Raw genomic sequence first — 19,061 nt, 5'->3', positions numbered from 1 at the left:
CCTGAATCTGCGATCAAGATTGACGGAAAAGCGATTGAAGTCGGATTTTAAAAGGCTGTTGTTGGTTTGGTTTTCCTCTGAAGCATGACCCATTTGGCCTAAAGGCACTAAAAAATAACAACACATGACCTCATGAGAGCTGCGTGGAGTCAACGGAAAGTTTCAACACACCAACGAAGAAAGAGAAGAATCTGCTCCAAGTTACGGCTTTAAAAGAAGGAAAGTCCTCATCAGACAGGAAACCAGCAACAGCATGACCTCATCCAGTGTGTGTGTGTGTGTGTGTGTGTGTGTGTGTGTGTAAGACAGCAGGTTTCCGTCCATCAGAATGACGACATGAGAGAAGAATAGTGAGTGATTTAAGTCACATTTTGACCAATAGCACCCATAACTTTGAGTTCTAGGAACTACTGGTCATCTAAAAAGACCCGCTGTTCTGCTGGAGTCCTGGGAGGATTCTGCCTCCAGGCTGACGGTACAGACAAAAACAATAAAAGTAGATGTAACACAGCTCCGATGACTAAATGGAGGAAAATGGTCAGCAAAGCATTTTTAATAGAACATCCAGCCATTGTCATCCATCAGATATGTTCTCCTCGGCAGACCAAACTTGTTGACCACAGAAACTACCCTGAAGCTAAATTTAGACCCTGGTTCCAACAGCAGAAACACTGTGTTCTTGTGGTGGTTCCTCGAACTAGAGGAAGGTTCTGTTGTAAAACTGAAAATTGTGGGAGAATGTGGTCAAAATGGGTGAAATCCACCAACAGGAGAACACATAAACAAACTGTGACTTCCAGAAGTCACACTGTGAATAATCTAACTGTCTGAATCTCACCTGAACCAGAATGAAGTAAGCTCGCAGGTCGTCTTTCGTCCGAGGCCTGAAAACAAACCAACACAGTCAGTGAGACGCTGCAGACAAACACTGCCAGACCAAGAGATGAAATCCAATAAGAGGGAGGAAGATGCTCTATAATCATCACACAAATGCAAAATAAACTGATGATTTTAAAAGATCAAGTTGTCTAAGCATTAAAAAAAATAAAAGAACTGATTTTGTCCAACAGTTCTTTTTGAAAGATGACCAACCCCCTTCATATCAAACTAATGGTAAAATTCACAGACAGCAGGTCTCCACTCTCACGTCAGTAATCAATGATATGCTCTCACCCTTTCCACTCCCTCAGCAGGCTGTTGATGATCCCCTTCAGCACAGATTTCTGGATGTCCTGAGGCTGAGAGTTCAGGGACAGAGAAATAAGAAGGTTCAGGACAGCAAAACAGGCTGAACCTTCAGCTCCTACATGTGCCTCATTCAACGGTCAGATCTTCGATCGGCCGTTGTGGATCCCAGTATCGAGTATTCAAACATAGGGACGTCTATTGATTCTCCTGTTCAACCCTTCAGAACATTGGTTCTCCTCTTGAAACCCTTCACAGCGCCTGTTCCCGTTCAGTCTCTTACTGTGCTGAGCAGCGCGTCGTAAACAGCGTTCACGAACTTGGCGTTGACCCCCGAGTCGTCCGTCGTGTTAAACAATCCATTCGCCTCTCGCTGTGAAGACGGAATCACACAAGGTGGGAAAATTACACAGAAGGAGGGGAGAAACAACCGGTGGGACTGTTTTCCCATCGTTAAATGGCTGAGGCAGTAAACTTCCCTTTAACCCCCTACGGAGAGCCGAACGGTACCTTGAAGGCAGCGTTGATTTCTATGAAGGAGTCGAAGGTGGTCAGGTAAAACTCCCTGACCTCCCTCCAGTCACCCGATTGGACGGCGCGCTCCATGTCCTCCCTGACAACAGACAGATAACAGTAACAATGTGTTGGTCTTTCCAGCCGACGCCCTCCGATCGGGAGACTCACTGGAACTCCTTGGTGGTCTTGGTCCGGAGCGGGATGATGGGGTCGCTGGGGAATGGGGCCTTGACCTCAGGAGGCAGCGTGTCGATGGAGAGACGCTGCTTCTGCCGCACGTCGTTGCAGATCGGAGGCAACTCTCTCACTGCGGAGACCAGAGGCAACTCCATCAGTTCAAGAGAAAACCAGAGCTCCTCGGTTTTTTACCACGTACCTTTGTCATGTCAAAGGTACTGTACGTGGTAAAAAGCTTCGGTACTTTGCCTGAACGAAGTACAGTCATAATGAATGTAACTGAATTGCTACCAGAATATATTTCCAGCCACATATTGCTGGATCAAAGCTGAAACTGAATCTGCCCAGTATCAATGTTTTCTTCTTCAGTCCCGCAAGAGCTTCATAGAAACTGGAAGATACCAGTTTGGTCTTTTCATGTCCTTTAGCAGGATTCTGATTAAATGACGGATCAACATCTTGGCGTTTGAGTCTCCGGTGAAAACTGGTGTGTAACTAGTTAAACTTCACTGGTAGAAGATCATCAGCTGGTAAACTACCGTACGCCGCCGTGAGGCTTCCTCTGCGCTACAAGGCGGTCCGATGGTGAGCCTCAGAAAGCCGACACGGACAATCGGCGGCTTTCCACTTCACTGGTGACACTAAAGCGCGGCAGACGGAGATGACTTCACTGTTTACAGAGGAAAACCTCAGGCCTCGGGGAAATACTGATGGAAACCTTACTTTTCTCTTTCAAGGCTGGAAACTAGGGATGTGCGAGTACCGATACCAGGTATCGGTATCGGGCCGATACTGGCCTTATTTCAAGGTATCGGGTACTCGTGAAGGCTACCGATGCCAGCCGCCGATACTCACGGCAAGAAAACCCCACGCGTAGTAAGCCCTCCTCACCAGCAGTTGGCGGTAGTGCAACCAAATGGGATGCAAGCTGCCGACAAACATGAAGGAGGAAGAAGCTCCTCTCTGGGAGTCGCTGACAGGCGCAGGGCTACACTGCAGCGGGCTGACTTCTCCATGAGTCTCATCCAGAGCAGAGACAACAGGATGAATCCAGAACGGCTGCTCCTCTCACCAAAACTCCGCCGGTGTGGAAATTCTTTTATACAAGTGAAAACGAGCCGAGCTTTGCAGAATGCTAACTCTGCAATGCTAAAACTGCTAAAGGAGGTGCGCGATGTTGTTCATTTACCACTAGTAATTTGTTTAAACACCTCAGGGCGAAGCTTGTGGACGAGAGTCTGACGCTGTTGTGCTGGAAAAAAGAAAACTCCGGCAGCAACTCGACGGCAAACTCTGCAGAAGACCGAGAAACTGAAGAACAGAGATCCGAGAGCAGCATAAATAACACGAGCAACTCTTTAAACTCAGGGGTTTTTCTATCTTTGACTTTAGTTCATAAAAAAATCATTAAAATTAGTACATTTAAAAACCTTGGTTTATGTAAAGTGTAAAACTCAGAGAAATTGTTTTATCTTGCACTTAATTTCATTTAAATAAGTGCAAACTCAGAGTTGCTTGTTTTATTTTTCAGACTATTATTTTGGACTTAAACGTAGTGGCTGGGCTGCCTTTTTATTGGAAATAAAATTCATTTTCAAAAATAATCTCATTGCATTATTTTACATTTTATGTATATAAAGTATCGGTATGCAAGTATCGGTATCGGTGAGTACTGAAGATGAAGTACTCGTACTTGGTATCGGTCTGAAAAAAAGTGGTATCGCACATCCCTACTGGAAACCTTTTGATGCCAAATAGCTGCAGACAGATGAAACAATTACAAGATCGTGTGATTTCTGCGGCATACCTTCCACATCTGCAGCTTCAACTAGCTTAAAAAAAAAAAAAGTAAAAAAAAACTAAATGGAAGGAAAGTCGGCCCAAATGCATGTTACTCAGATTATAAGCCGTCCTGAAAATGTGGAAAAACGTGTAACTGTGGCGAAAATACAGAGTGGAAGAGCAAAAGAGACAGAGAGAGAGAGAAAAGATGTTGCTTTGAGACATAAAAGATCCATTAGACCCAATCAGAGTGTAATCACAGAGGCCAGGCTCCACACACACACACACACACACACACACACACACACACACACACACACACACACACACACACACACACACCCCCTTGGTGTCTGTAATCGTCTCTATTGTCTCCATCTCCACAGTAACAACAGTCCCTGGCAGAGTGAGCCCAGGTGCATTGTGGGTGGTCATTCTGCCGGAGATAAAAGGTCTCGGAGCACAGAGGAAAGCAGCAGGTGTTTTATCACAGGAATCCAAAGCTTCCTCTCATCTCGCGAAAGATCAGAGAGTAATCAGACTACAAAGTGTCCACCGCTGAAACGCTTCCACAGCAGCGGGCCTGGATCCACCGTCATCAAGTGTTTAAACCAGAGGATTGATGTGAAAACGTCGCAGTTTGAAGGACGAAAGACTGGACCGTATCACTTTATCTTCAAATCTCACTCAGGGTCAATCTAGTCTCCACATTAAACTCAAATAAAGTCGTGAAATTAAAAGAAAAACTGGAAATAAGGAAGAAAACGATGGAAAAAATTCATAGACTAATGAAACAATTACATCAGGAATACAATTCATAGAATAATATTTAAAAAGCTTTGAGAAGGAAAATTAGAAATGAGCTAAAACAATGAAATAAACTAAAAGCAAAAGGAAGGCGAATGAAGCAGCAAATGACAAAACAATCAAGCACATAAAATTTAACTCAAGTAACTGAAATGAAAAAGTAAATTAGTTAAATCACATCTACTCAGTTTAATAAATTAACTGAACTTAACGAATCAAACAAAACTAAATCACTCAAGTTAAATTTGAGTAACCAATTCTAAATTAAATCACATTCAGTGAATTAAATTCACTAAGTATGCTTAAAATAACTAAATTAAATTAACTTAAAATTTAATTAACCACAATTTTCATTAAATGTATATTTAATTGAGTCTCAAACTAAACTAAATTAACTTAAATCGAAACAGTGAATAAATAAATAAATAACATCAGAGTGTACTTTTATATTGATTACTTCTATAAGATACAACAATAAGATCAAATTAAGTCACATGAAAGAGAGAAATGAGAAATGAAACCTTTAACCTTGATAATGGCAGAAAAATCAAATAATAAAAATCAAAACAGAAATAAATTAAATCCACATAATTAAATTAATGTAAAGAAAAGTCAAATTAAATTTAAACCTGCTGCCCCTTTGCTCCACTGGGGGTAAAGCACACACACACACACACACACACACACACACACACACACACACACACACACACACACACACACACACACACACACACACACACACACACACACACTCAGGGGAGCAGAGACACACGTCGTGTTCCATAACAAACACTAATTGAACGTTCAGTAAATGAAATAAAAAAAGAAAATGACGCTCTCATCCTTCTCATCCTCATTATCGCAGCTCTGTCAGCTGTTTAACACCTGGGTTGTTCCTGAAGGTAACGAGCTGCGGTCGTCATGGCGCCCGTTAATCAGCTGAATCACCCCGGTGACCCCTGAGGACGCCTTTTCTCTGCGATCCCACCGAACCTTTGATGGCTCTGAAAGGCTGCTGGGCTGGAAACCTTTGATGAGGACGAGCCGATTCTCCTTCTCGAGGGCCATCCAGTGACGTCCGACGTGAATGAGGCACTCTGCTCACACACACCCACACACACACGCACACACACACACTGAGGACCGTTGTCCACGAACCGAGAATGGAGACGGCACTGAGACTGTCTGCCTATAGAGGTTATTTACACTCTTCTACCAGCAGCCTCTGCATCATGAAGCCTGGCCGAGACACCAGAGACCTGCACTGAGTATTATCAAACCAGATCCCTACCGGGTCCCATAAGGGCCAAAACAGCCTGATCCGATATCAGAATTTATCGTCTATCCAATAGCAAGCCAACTTCCCTTATTGTGACATAGCGGAAAGAGAAACCTGCCTCTCCAGGCTTGTGGCTGTCTCTTCAAACCTCTCTGACCACTCACCGTTCATACACTTTGAGAACCACCAGTCCCAACCCGCCTCAGTCAATAACGGGGTGCCTCAGGGTTTAATCCTGGGACCTCTTCTTTTTATCATCTTCACACCTTCTTCTCTTGAGCCTCACTTTCAGAAAACATGGAACCAGTTTCACTTTCGCAGAGATGACACTCGACTCTACCTCCTCTCAAAACCTGAAGAGTTTATATCACAATAAAACCCTCTGAAATAATACTCTCAAATAAAACTCTGGAAATGTTGGAACGACGAGTGAAATCACATGTAAATGTCATAAATACACAATTTCTTTTAAAATAGAACTTGAATAGAGATTTTAGAGTCATAATCAATTCAACAGCAATATTAGCAAATACAAATAAGACAGCAGTGAAAAATCCCCAAGAAAGTTGGGACAGGGTCATGAAAATGGTGGAAAAGTATGTTTCTGGAGGGTTTGTTCCCATTTTGGGGTTTCAGGCTGCTTGTCGCTCTGATTCCATTTTGATCCTGAATACACTGCTCCAGACCTTCTTCTGAAACCAACACATTTAAAAATCTTTATTCTGAAACAAACACGCAGATTCCAGAAAAGGTGTTGGTGTTGTGAGGTGAAACAGGAGCCGGTTCTGAGCAGGACTAAGCCTTATTTAACAGTATTAAAAAGGAAACACAAACCTAAGCTAATTCTTTACAGATGAAACAGCAAATTGTGGTGATTATCCAACAGGGCGAATGACTGTAACGAGCCTGAGGAATGCTAGCTACACTGTCTCCTGTGTGTGTGTGTGTGTGTGTGTGTGTGTGTGTGTGTGTGTGTGTGTGCGTGCATGCGCGCGTGCTTTCACTTTCATATGGTTTTCATTAGGGGCGGAGGTTTGCATAATTATTCTGGCATCGGTCGCCGTGGTGACAAAGCGGGCTGGTGAGCGCTCCGCTGGCTCTCGGTTCTCACGGCAGTCAGAAATAACCTCGCCTTTAACGGGAAGCGGCGGCGCCTCAACCGTCCAAACAGCGGCGCCGAGCAAACGGCAGCATCACCGGTGACCCGTCACACGGCGCTAAAGCGAGGCGCTATGACCTGATGATCTTATCTTATGGAGGGTTAAATCCTACAGCAGACATTTTTATGTCGCACTACGACACGCATCGTAGCTCCAGCACTGCGTAACTCTGAAGTCATGCCGCTGGTTAACATCGGGTGGCAGTAGTGAGTCACTTTAGCAGCAGTCTGAGCTTCACCGGGCTTTAGAGTTCAGTTTGGGCTGTTTCTCCAGTCGTCCAGACTTCGGGAGTAATCGGGATCGAACATGTGGCCGCAGTCTGATGTTTTCCCATTAGATCGATAAAACCCAAACGAGTCCTGCTGAACATGTCAGCACTGACGGCCCACACACTGCTTTCCAATCAGTCTGAAATGAGCCGACTCGTCAAAACAGACTGGAGCAGGTCGGACAACTTCTAAATTGAACATCAGAAAATAGGTATTTAAACCACACTGTGCCTGTTTTCTGTCAATTAGCTGAAAGTTTTCATTTATCTAAGGACAGATTAAACCAAAACATCCTGTTATACCTGAAACGCTTATTTTTTTTTCTAAAAGAAGACAGAGACCAAAACAAGAACAGACACCAGCATAGACCAGCGTCAGACCAGAACAGACCAGCATCAGAGAGCTTAGACCTCAATCAGCCCCACATAGACCTGCAACAAACTAACAGAGGATCAGACGAGGAGCAGCGACTGACAGAAACCAACTCAGACCCTTAGAGACCAACACAGACCCAAACAGACCAGAATCAGGCAGATATGAACCTGAGTCCGACAATGACAGACATCACAGACCACACACACCAGCATCAAACCAACACAGACCTACCAACGTAGACCAGCCTGGACCAGCATCAGTCCAGGATCGGCCCAAATCAGACCGGAAAGCAACAAAAAAAAATTACCATGAACCACCCTCTGGTGAGCAAAGACCATCATGTGAGCAGGAGAGACCAGAATCAGACCCACATCAGGCCAACGTGAAGCAGCACAAACCAACAGCGAGACAGAATAATGGAGCTCCAAACATTTCACAAGGAAAAGGCAAAAAATAAAATCAACAGTAAATGTAACAAATGAAATGGTGAAAGAAAAGGATTCATGTTTAGGACTGTCTGACATAATGTTAACCAGAGACAGCTTCTTTAAGAATATTGAGGATTTTGTTCGTTTTCTGAGAAGAATTTAGTAAAACAGGAGGGTATTCCCATATGTGGTGTTAAATGTTGAATAAAAGAAGTTGAACAGAGACTTTCTGCAAACTTCATTCAGCACAGTTTTTGAGTAGCTCCTGAATTTAAGATGAAGATGGAAGAAAATGAAGACTCAGATCGAATCTGACCAGCTGACCCGCCGCCACCGCCGCCGCTGCCGCCAGCAGCTCGGCGTAAACACGGTGCGAGTGCATACATCAAGCGTGCCGTAAACACAGGAAGTCGCACGTCATCACATCTCCGGGCCAGACGGAGAGCGACCGAGAGAACAAAAGGCAGCCGGCGAACGGCGAGCCGCCGGGCTGAGGTTCAGGATCTGGAGGCTCAGAGGAGCGCTCGAGTTAAAACCTGGAACTGCTGGAGGTTTGGGGAGAAAAGAGGCATTTTGCTGTTACAGGACTCTTTGATCTTTTATCAACAAGAAAACTTCTGCATTAATGAGTCATTTTGTTTGGAAGCAGAAAAAAACCAGTTTTTAGAAAGCAGAAGAACTTTTAATAAATCAAGACAATCAGGAAGATGTTACTGAGAATGTTTAATGTCGTCTTCATTAAATCTTCGACTACTCAACTGATCCTTTTATACACGAAAACTCACATATTAATCAAGACCGCCTTAAGACTGAATCAAGACCAGAGGATCCCGTGACCCTACAAGACCAAGACGTTTAGGGGCCGAGGCCGTCAAGACCAAGACCCTGACAAGACCAAGACATTGAGGGGTTAAAACAAAGTCAAGACCAAGACGGGAACATCCCAAGACCCTGGCAAAACCAGGACTTTAAGGGGCTGAGACCAAGTCAAGACCAAGACCCGACAAGACCAAGATGTTAAGAGGCAAAGAACAAGTCAAGACCAAGCCCAAGTACCCCAAGATCAAGACAAAATCAAGACATTAAGGGGCCGGGACCGAGTCAAGAGTAAGACCATAACATCCCAAGACCAGGACAAAAGCCACACTAAGGGGCCGTGAAGTGAAGACTTAGACCGTGATCAAGACCGCTCTGGAGTACCACACCAGAAAAGACGACGTTTTTAACCCTCCTTAGTTCAGAAACTAAGACTTCTCGCTCCAGTTGCTGATGGATGCTGCACCTGAAGACACGTCCGTCCATCTCAGCTTCACTCAGGACCCGGATTCACTCGGATTTCACGTCTGCAGGACAGTTAAGAAGGAACATTCAGAGACGAGGGTTCCGCTCCTCTTCAGGATCACTGTGAGCTTCTGTCAGCTCTTCACTGATTCTGTTTGTAGGAGGAACCGGCTGACTCTTCTCCGTGATTGGACGGTCGCAGAGCAGAAGTCCTGGCATTCGGTGGAATGATTCATATCGTAAACACGAAGCTCTGCTCCTCTGCTTTCTGCCAGTTTCTGAATTTTCTTGGTATCATAAATGCTCCATGAGTTACGGTGATGAGAAAGACACATGCTGAACCTCGACAGCGCCGGCAGGACGTCGGCCTCACTCCTGTCGGGCTCTTGGATGTGAATCCAGGATATTTCAAGACTGAGTTTCTGTTTTACTTTTACTGCTTTTTTTTTTTCAATTGAAAACACTTTTATCTTATTTTCCAGTAATGCAACGTATTAGAAACTTCAAAGGTCAGTGAAATTCATACATGAAAACTGAAGACCAGGAGCACCGGAGAACAGGACAGAACACTGTCCGTTCTGCTTCCGACAGCAGGCCTGAGCCGAAAACCTTCAAATATTTACTGAGAAATCCGACGAACTGAAGCCACGACAGAGAGAATCACGCCAGCGGTCACCTGACCTGCAGTGTCCGGGGATGGACCGCAGGGGTCACTGGGAGTCAACTCACCGTGTCTGAGGCCATGGGTGCCGGTCAAGGTGCCCATGAGGCCGCCGGGCAGGCCCCGCCCCCCCAGGTCCCTCCTCTGGCTCAGCGTGGAGATGAAGGTTCCCAGGGACGGAAACGGCTGCTTGGCTCCTCGTCCAAAACCCTGAAAAGTTAGAGTCAGGTGTCAGGAACGGCCGCGAGGCATCTCCATCGAATCCACATCTATAGAGCACCGTCCTCCTTTACATCGAGATCACAGAGCACCTTCCTCCACTATCTGATGTAGCATGAAGCTCAAATGATGCTGACTCCACCATGACACAGAGATCATTACACTGCAAGTAACTTTACCATGTAACTAGTTACAGTGATCAGTGACCAGGAAAGAGCGACGGCCGTTCAAATTAAAGTACTGAGTCATGAACTGAACCCTCAGTTACTGCAGTTACTTCCTCTGTAACAGTAATCAGTTACTAACGTGTCAGCCCTAAAAGTTTAGAACGTCTAAATCCTCCAAACGCCGACCAGCTGCCGGGTGTGAGATCAGTGCCGAGGCCGTCTCCGCCTTCAGCTGCGAGGACAGACAATGAGGACACGACTGAGAGCCAAACAGAAGAGCAGCAGGTTTACTAAACACCCAGAGATGAATCACCTCCTGCCTCTCCTCCGTCCTCCCCGAGCCACCGAGGGAGGAGGAGAGAGGAGGAGGAGGAGCAGGTGACGGAGGGATGAAGGCAGGAGGACGAGAAGGAAGACCAGAGAGGGAGGGAGAGAGAGAGAGAGAGAGAGAGAGAGAGAGAGAGAGAGCAGAGGAAGGACTGGAGGAAGACGGAGAGAGACCCACAGATGTACAGCAGCCGCTCCTGACACACACACACACACACACACACACACACACACACACACACACACACACACACACAGTGTAGAAAAGCACTTTCTTCCAGTGTTCAGAATCTTCACTTTGACTTCCATTCATTTCCTGAAGCTTGACTTGCAGCTGACTCATGACTCCACCTGGTGGTGCAGACTGGTATTACAGGTCCGATCGAGCTGCTTCATCTGCTGCCAGCTGGTTTCTCCTGTCAGTCACGTTGATTTTTTTCAGGTTGTTTTTTGACTTAAATATCATATTTTGGATCTTAATCGAACTCGAACATCAGAATCTGACCTTGAACCACCTTCAGGCGTTAGTTTAACGTTAATTCTGCTAAAACTTGTCATCAACTTAAAATTCATCATTTCACTGCACGAGCTTTTATTTCTTTCCTTATCGATATGAGAAATCTCCAAACACACCAGACGATAGAGGTTTTTCATTCCCAGCAGAACCAACATTTTAATAACCGAGTGAACGTGAGAAAAACCAAACACTCCCAGTGAAAGTCGATCAAGTCTTCAGATTCAAGCTGAAGTCAACTGTGTGCCGACACCAGAAGCTCCAGCAGAACCCTGGACTCCAGCTGACGCTCAGCCTGACATCTCACGGTAATTAAAGCATCCAGAGGCGAGCGGCGCGAGAAGTGGCATCCCACCGCCTCTCCCTTCGGGGCCCGACGTGACGCCACCTGCTGGTCTCCCGGGGCGACTGCAGTCACTTCGCCTCATTAAAAACTGCAGCGCCATCCGAAACACCCCGACCGCTGAGGGAGGAAACACCCCGACCGCTGAGGGAGGAAACACACCGACGTCACGCCGTCGCCTCCGGACCTCTGGGCACGCCCGGTTAACAGGCTGAGTGCGTCAGAAACATTCCTGCTGCTGTTTCTGCTCCGTCAGGATTTAGGAAAATCCCAGAGGAGTTCCAGAGCAGTGCTCAGCTCAGCAGACGTTAACGGACAGATTCGTCGCCTGACGGGAACCCGGACGGCGTCCAACTGGCTTATTCCTGTTTTTAGATCTAGAAACTTCAGAAAGCTTCAGTACAAACATCGAGGTTGTCTTGAGAGAAAAACGAGCCACAGAACACCCGAATCGTGAACTCAGAGCGGAAACTTCACTCTCTACTTCCTGGTTAACAGTGGAGAACATATCAAGAACCTCCAATGTTCCACTGAACTGTTCTGAGATGTGAGGAGAACCGAGGAGTTCACCGATGTTCAACAGACATCAGGAGGAGAACAGGACAGATGTTCTACAGGTATGCTCAGTAGCAGCTTTTCCGCTGTCCAAGCGTTTTCAAAAAGTTGTGTTTTCAGGGGCTCCAGACGCCGTTGTCGTGTAAACAGACAAACGTTTCGTGTTCTTCCTGGAAATGGTGTCATTCGTTGGAATCGCTTCCGCAAAAGGGATCTGGTGGCTCCGCCCACTCTCACAAGAATTTACAACCGCAGACCGTGTGCCGGTCCGGAGCGCCGTCGGAGTGAGGACCCGGTTCTGCGATGGTCCAGAACCACCGTTCCGCCTGCAGCGCGGCTCTGGTCTGTACCGGTTCCCCGCATGGCCCTGAACCTCAGACTGCGCCTAATTACACGTGTTTCTGATCGAAGCCACGCCCCCTCTATACTCACTCTCTCATTAGCAACAACACACACACACACACACACACACACACGGTCTGGGGATCCAGACCTGCTGGTTCTAAGAGGAACGCGCGACAGAAACGTGTAAATTCACGTGATCTTGTTAAAAGAAAGTGAAAACAGTCATCAAACCACAGGAAACAGACTGATTCAGGTTTTTCTTTCCCAATAAACTGGTCAGCTGGACACTTTCCTCCAACCTCCATCCTGAAGCAGAATCCAGACTCGGTTCTGCAGCTCCGGCTCCGGCGGACCACCTGCCCGCCGCGTCCGGAGGTCTGAGGAAATGTCATCAGGACGTTTAGGATAATGAGATGGTTTAACGCCGGGGGGGGTCGTCCCTGTTCAGCTCCAGCTGTCTTCAGTTCTTCTGTTTTTATTGGTCTGTAACACGACGGCAGCCTCCAGCCTGAGAGCCTTTCATCCAGACTTCTTCAGATCTCACGGTTTCGGGACCCGGGAGTCGGGCTGAGGTCCTGCAGGAGCCGCCGAGCGCCGCCGACGCTTTACAGCCTTTCCAGACACCAGACAGACGAGAGCCTGAGCAGCGACAGACTGTTTATCGGCCAGAACCGTCCGGGCCGCACATTCCTCCTGCCTGACGCAACGGAGACGGCATCCAGCAACCGGCAGCACGACCGGCTGCAACCAAAGAGCAACGTCACTGCAAACACAGAGCAACTTCACTGCAAACACGGAGCAACTTCACTGCAAACACGGAGCAACTTCACTGCAAACACAGAGCAACTTCACTGCAAACACGGAGCAACTTCACTGCAAACACAGAGCAACTTCACTGCAACCGGGCCGCAACTTCATTTCAACTAGACAGCAACAAATTGTCTGCAAATATACTGTAACCAGGTTGCAAAAACACTGCAGCCGGGCTGCAAAAAACTTCAACTAGGCTGCAAAACCAGCCTGCAAATATGCTGCAACCACAGAGCAGTTTCACTGCAACAGCACAGCAAAACAGTCTGCAAAGATACTGCAACTATCCTGCAACCAGGGTGCAAAACCAGGATGCAAGAAAACTGCAACCAGCCTACATTGCAACCAGGCAGCAAAAACATTCTACAACAATATGGCAACCAGGCTGAAAAACCAGGAAGCTAAATAAATAAATAAATAAATAAATATTGCAGCCTGGGTTTTCAGTTATATATTTTTTATATAGCTGAAAAAGCAAGATGCACAAAAAATCCTGCAACCAAACAGCAAAGAAATGGCAAAGTGGCAGCAAACACACAGCAACCAGGAAGAAATAACTGAAAAGTTGCGCGTAGGAAACAGACTTCAACTGTTTATAGAGTCAAAAAAAGCACAGTCAGTAAACAAGAAGCTCGCAGCTGAAGAAACCCTTGAAATACATGAGATCTGTTTCTAACGAGTATTTATACTGAAAAAAATTGTGTTTTGTTTTTTATGTTAAAACAAACCAAAAAAAAAAAAACCTGCATCATGTTTAGGTAAAAAATAGCATCAAGTGATCAAGTAGGAGACAAAAACACCAGATGAAGCTCTTTATATTCTCCTCCAGAATTCAGCTTCATCTGGGCTTCATTCTCCTCAGACGTTAATAAGCGAAATTCAAACAGGAGAATAAAGAACAGCAAACAGCTTCTGGGTCGTTCTGCTCACTGAGGCAGTGTTAATCCTGATTACGACTCCAAACGGCCTCAAAACTCATATGACTGATGAAAAACAGTTATCTGGTGTTTCTGTTCAGAGATGTGCAACTCAACCGCCACGCCCCTGCCCTACCCCGCCCTACCCCACCCCGCCCCATCCAGCCTCCACCCCACCCCGCCCCACCCCGCCCCATCCAGCCTCCACCCCACCCCGCCCCATCCAGCCTCCACCCCACCACCCCACCCCGCCCCATCCAGCCTCCGCCCCACCCCGCCCCATCCAGCCTCCACCCCACCCCGCCCCCACCCCGCCCCATCCAGCCTCCACCCCACCCCGCCCCCACCCCGCCCCACCCCGCCCCACCCCGCCCCACCCTGCCAAGCCCAAATGACACTGCTGCTCACGTGCACTACGGCTGTATTGACTATTTCTGCAAAACATGAAATTTACTCTGATTCAAGGATCAATACTAAAAAGAAAGAATTTCTTGAAATATATATTCATCACAGAGAAACCTGCATCCACCTTCTATACAGTCCTTCAATCACAACTGAAAAGAACCAATAAAACCAATAAAACCATCTCTGCGTCTGATTCTTCAGCTGGCAGGTTTACGTCGACACGGCAGATCCTGGGTCAGTCAGGAGGAACAAAACCATCACATGATCACGTCTGAAATCACAAAGGATCAGAAGACGATCATCCTTCAGCCCGGCCGTGTTGTCCTGCTGTTCCTGTTCTCTGCAGCCTGTACGGTTCCACCATGGCAACAACAAACAGCGGCTCCAACTAGGGGCTCGACGGGAAAACTACATCGCTTTCAGTGGTTCTGCCGTTTCCATGGAAACGGGCAATTGTTGAGATGTGGGAACGCAAAAATTTTCTGAAGTGAAAACATCAAATCGATGCGTTCTCACTAACAGCCTGAAGCTGAAAGAAAAGGAAAAGAAATTTAAAAAGTGTCTGAGGATAAATAATGCCACCACATCTACCACCGGTCCAGACTTCCACCGGTCAGCCCGGTCCAGACCTCCACCGGTCAGCCCGGTCCAGACCTCCACCGGTCAGCCCGGTCCAGACCTCCACCGGTCAGCCCGGTCCAGACCTCCACCGGTCAGCCCGGTTCAGACTGCAGACCTCCACAGCTCAGCAGCAGCATGATGTCAGCCGAGCGGCGGAGGATCTCAGGACTCATTATGTAAGACTCAGCATCACTTTTTCCAAACAGCCACAGAACAGCTCCGGTCCTGTTCTCTCTGGTCCTGTTCTCTCCGGTCCTGTTCTCTCCGGTCTTGTTCTCCCCGGTCCTGTTCTCCCCGGTCCTGTTCTCTCCGGTCCTGTTCTCCCCGGTCTTGTTCTCCCCGGTCCTGTTCTCTCCGGTCTTGTTCTCCCCGGTCCTGTTCTCTCCGGTCTTGTTCTCCCCGGTCCTGTTCTCTCCGGTCTTGTTCTCCCCGGTCCTGTTCTCTCCGGTCTTGTTCTCCCCGGTCCTGTTCTCTCCGGTCCTGTTTTCCCCGGTCCTGTTCTCCCCGGTCCTGTTCTCTCCGGTCCTGTTCTCCCCGGTCTTGTTCTCCCCGGTCCTGTTCTCTCCGGTCCTGTTCTCTCTGGTCCCGTTCTCCCTGGTCCTGTTTCTCTCCGGTCCTGTTCTCCCTGGTCCTGTTCTCTCTGGTCCTGTTCTCCCCGGTCCTGATCTCCCTGGTCCTGTTTTCTCTGGTCCTGTTTCTCTCCGGTCCTGTTCTCCCTGGTCCTGTTCTCCCTGGTCCTGTTCTCCCCGGTCCTGTTCTCCCTGGTCCTGTTCTCTCCGGTCCTGTTCTCTCCGGTCCTGTTCTCCCTGGTCCTGTTCTCCCCGGTCCTGTTCTCCCTGGTCCTGTTCTCTCCGGTCCTGTTCTCTCCGGTCCTGTTCTCCCTGGTCCTGTTCTCTCTGGTCCTGTTCTGTTCTCTCCGTTTTTCTGCCTCCTTCTGTTCCTGGAAAACTTTCACTTTCAGACACTGCAGCCTGGACGTGAGGACGTGTGTTCTGGATCAGACTTCTCCTCCTGCTGCTCTGAACAAGCTTCTCCCCCAAACTAAACTCTCACTAAATCCCTGAATTTAAATGTGTCTTTTTAAATATAAAACTTCCAACAGCAGCCTGCTGGTTTAAACCGTGTCTGGGTTTCGGTTTGTGTTTTTGTCTCGTGTTGTGCTTTGAAATCGTTGTCGTGCTGAAAAGTTGCTGATTGGAGGATTTGGTCCACGTTGACACGCGTCAGAATAAAAGCTGTTTTCTGGAGGGAAAAGGAGAAAAAGCAGATTTCTTACAGCAGGAGCGGAGCTGTGGTAAATGGGTGGAAGCTTCTCTCGTTCCCGCTCCACTCCTGAATGTTCTCCATCCATCCTCTCGGCGCGGAAGAGTGGAAAACTTGTTTTTCTCTCTCTGTCTGTGTCTCGGTCTCTCTCTCTGGACAGACTCTCGTCCTCAGCCTCTGCTCCTCACACGGCTGCGCATGATTTGCCCAGAGCCAGCTCCGACCCGTCCGCTCGCTGCTCCCCGGTGTTCCGCCTCGGGTCGGGGAGCCTCACATCCTCGGGGATCCGCGGGGAAGCCTCGCTCCGCCGGACAGGTGGGCGCTCCGTTACGCGCGCCGCCCCGACGCGTAAAAGCGCTCCAAGCGGCCGTGCGTAAAAGTCAGAGCGCGGAACGGAACCGAGAGCCCGGTGGCGGTCCTGCTGCTCCGGGAGCTGCTCAGAACGCGACTGGAGCCGGTCTCTGCCCGCGGCGTCTGCTGCTCGGTGCCTCCCGCTCTGCGTCGTCGGTCGGGGAGGCAGCGCCGCTGAGGCCCGGCGCCATGTTTGGAGGAGGAGGAGCAGCCTGGACACACACACACACACACACACACACACACACACACACACACACACACACACACACACCACACACACACACACACACACACACACACACACACACACACACACACACACACACACTGACGGGAAATAGGAGCTGTGGATCCACAGTAAAAGGCTCCAGTGGAAACCGTTAAAGCGAGATGAGAAGGAAGAAACAAGACCTTCAGATGTCAGGAGGAAAAAAGAAAGTAGGAAAAAGTTTGAGTGAGGGAAAAAAATTCACTTTAAATGTTGTAAAAATATAGAGAATCTGCTGCGCGCGAATAAAAGTTACTTCAATATGAAGAGATTAAGACTTTTATTTCTTAATGAAAACTTAGACACTAACTATTAATTATTATTAATATATAAATATTATTAATATATAATAATAATAATAATTATTATTATTATTATTATTATTATTATTATTATTATTATTATTATTATTATTTGTAATCACGGAACTACACACGAGTCTGGTTCTGCAGGTCTTCTTCTTTTCCACTGTCTCCTCCAGTTGTTGTTGAAGCAGCGAACTGAATTCACTTTGCAGCGCTCTGAATTGTTCTAGAACATTAACACATTCTAGAAATCCCTTTCGAGAGCTGCTCCCCACACAGCTGAAGTATTCTAGAACTCTGACACGTTCTACAACCCTCACATTCTGGAAGTCTCACACAGGTCGGAGATTTGTAGAACTCTCAGGTCTTCTGGAACTTTAACACACACTGTAACTCTGACTGCAGCACAGCCTGGAGCCCTCTCAGTCTGCAGATCTCAGTGTAAGTCACTGGACGAGGTTCCCTCTCAGATTAGTGGATTACTGATGTTTGTCATGTCAGGTGGAGCTGACGGAGTGTGGAGCGTTTCCACGGCTGGGAGGCGGAGCAGTGGAGCAGTGGCGGCGCCTCTGTTCTGTTCTCTGTTCTAGAGGCGAAGCTGCGACTCTGCGCCGCCGCCGCCGCCGCCGCCACCGCTCCACCTCTGGCCATAATTAGTGAGAAACGGGATCCGGGCTGCAGGCCAGGCCTTACCGAACAGAAAGACAGCGAGCAGCTGTGTGTGTGTGTGTGTGTGTGTGTGTGTGTGTGTGGTTAACACTGAGATCATCTGAACTGAACTCTCCGTCTGGTTTCCTAAAAACAGCTCCAGTGTTTCTGTAGTTTCTGGAAAAGACTTGAAGCTCTTTTCTTTTTTCCCTCTACGCCCAGAGAGTCGACTCAGCCTCCGTCTGTTTGTTTCCATTTGTTTCTCAGCTGATGCTCGGCCTGCAGACCGGTCTGGGCCTGAAGATCCCGGACTCCCTGCTCCGATCTGATTTTTTATGAGTTGCTGAACACCTGACGATGATGAGATCTTCATCACCATCAGGTGGGTTGACGAGCCTCCTCCTCCTCTGACGTCCAGCTTCATCACACCTGGTTTGGGGTTTCGGGTGCAGCTTTATCGTGATCGTCACAGTTTCTTTCAGATAAATCTGGGACGTTTGCTTTGTTCTCACCTGCAGCTAAAACGGGATGTTGTTGGAATAAAGACTTCATTTTCCCCGTTGGACATTTTTGGCGGCGCAGCTCTTCTAAAAGCGGCGTCAGGTGGAGCCGTGTTTGTTTTCGGAGCTCGGCTCTGCAGCTCGGTGCTGCTCCGGCGTCGGCTGTGAGTGTTTTATGGCTCCTCGGTCGTTCTCCTCTGTTCCTATAACTGGTAGAAAATACAATGAACCGTCCCAAAACTGGTTTTAGCCTGCAGGCCTTATGTTGGACAACCCTGCCTGAGACTCCACTTGCACTTGATGCATCTTGGGAAAGCATGCTGGGATTTTAGTGGAGGCCTTGGAGTTGCTGGAGCGAGCGGACGCGCTGCGCTGGAATGCCGTGCCGTGAGCTGGAACAGAGGTGGTGCTCCCGGTTCGCGGCGTTGCATGATGGGAGTGTTACATAAGAGCAGATGGGCTGCGGCTGGCGGCTGGATTTACGGCGCCGGGCTCCTCCCGCGGAGTCCACGGTGCGAAGCTGGAGCCGCGGCACGTGGAGGTGGAGAAATAAATGAGCGCGGCGGCATGTTTGGTT

General features: G+C 48.0%; 1 protein-coding gene across 1 annotated transcript in view; it reads right to left on the bottom strand.

Moving 5' to 3' along the window:
• hectd2 (HECT domain containing 2) overlaps positions 1–16,933 on the bottom strand; it is a 40,997-nt gene extending 24,064 nt beyond the window's left edge. The window contains exons 1-7 of the mRNA XM_030106297.1: positions 16,423–16,933; positions 9,992–10,133; positions 1,870–2,008; positions 1,696–1,798; positions 1,469–1,558; positions 1,174–1,238; positions 839–884 (exon numbers count right to left, since the gene is read on the bottom strand). Of these exons, the coding sequence (XP_029962157.1) occupies positions 839–884; positions 1,174–1,238; positions 1,469–1,558; positions 1,696–1,798; positions 1,870–2,008; positions 9,992–10,133; positions 16,423–16,497 (660 nt within the window). The 5' untranslated portion in view covers positions 16,498–16,933. The remainder of the gene's footprint in view (positions 1–838; positions 885–1,173; positions 1,239–1,468; positions 1,559–1,695; positions 1,799–1,869; positions 2,009–9,991; positions 10,134–16,422) is intronic.
• Between the last annotated feature and the right edge of the window lie 2,128 nt (positions 16,934–19,061).

The sequence above is a fragment of the Salarias fasciatus genome, chromosome 13, assembly GCF_902148845.1.
Source record: "Salarias fasciatus chromosome 13, fSalaFa1.1, whole genome shotgun sequence".
In the NCBI taxonomy this organism is placed as follows: domain Eukaryota; kingdom Metazoa; phylum Chordata; class Actinopteri; order Blenniiformes; family Blenniidae; genus Salarias; species Salarias fasciatus.
This window is presented reverse-complemented; position numbering and strand designations above follow the sequence as displayed.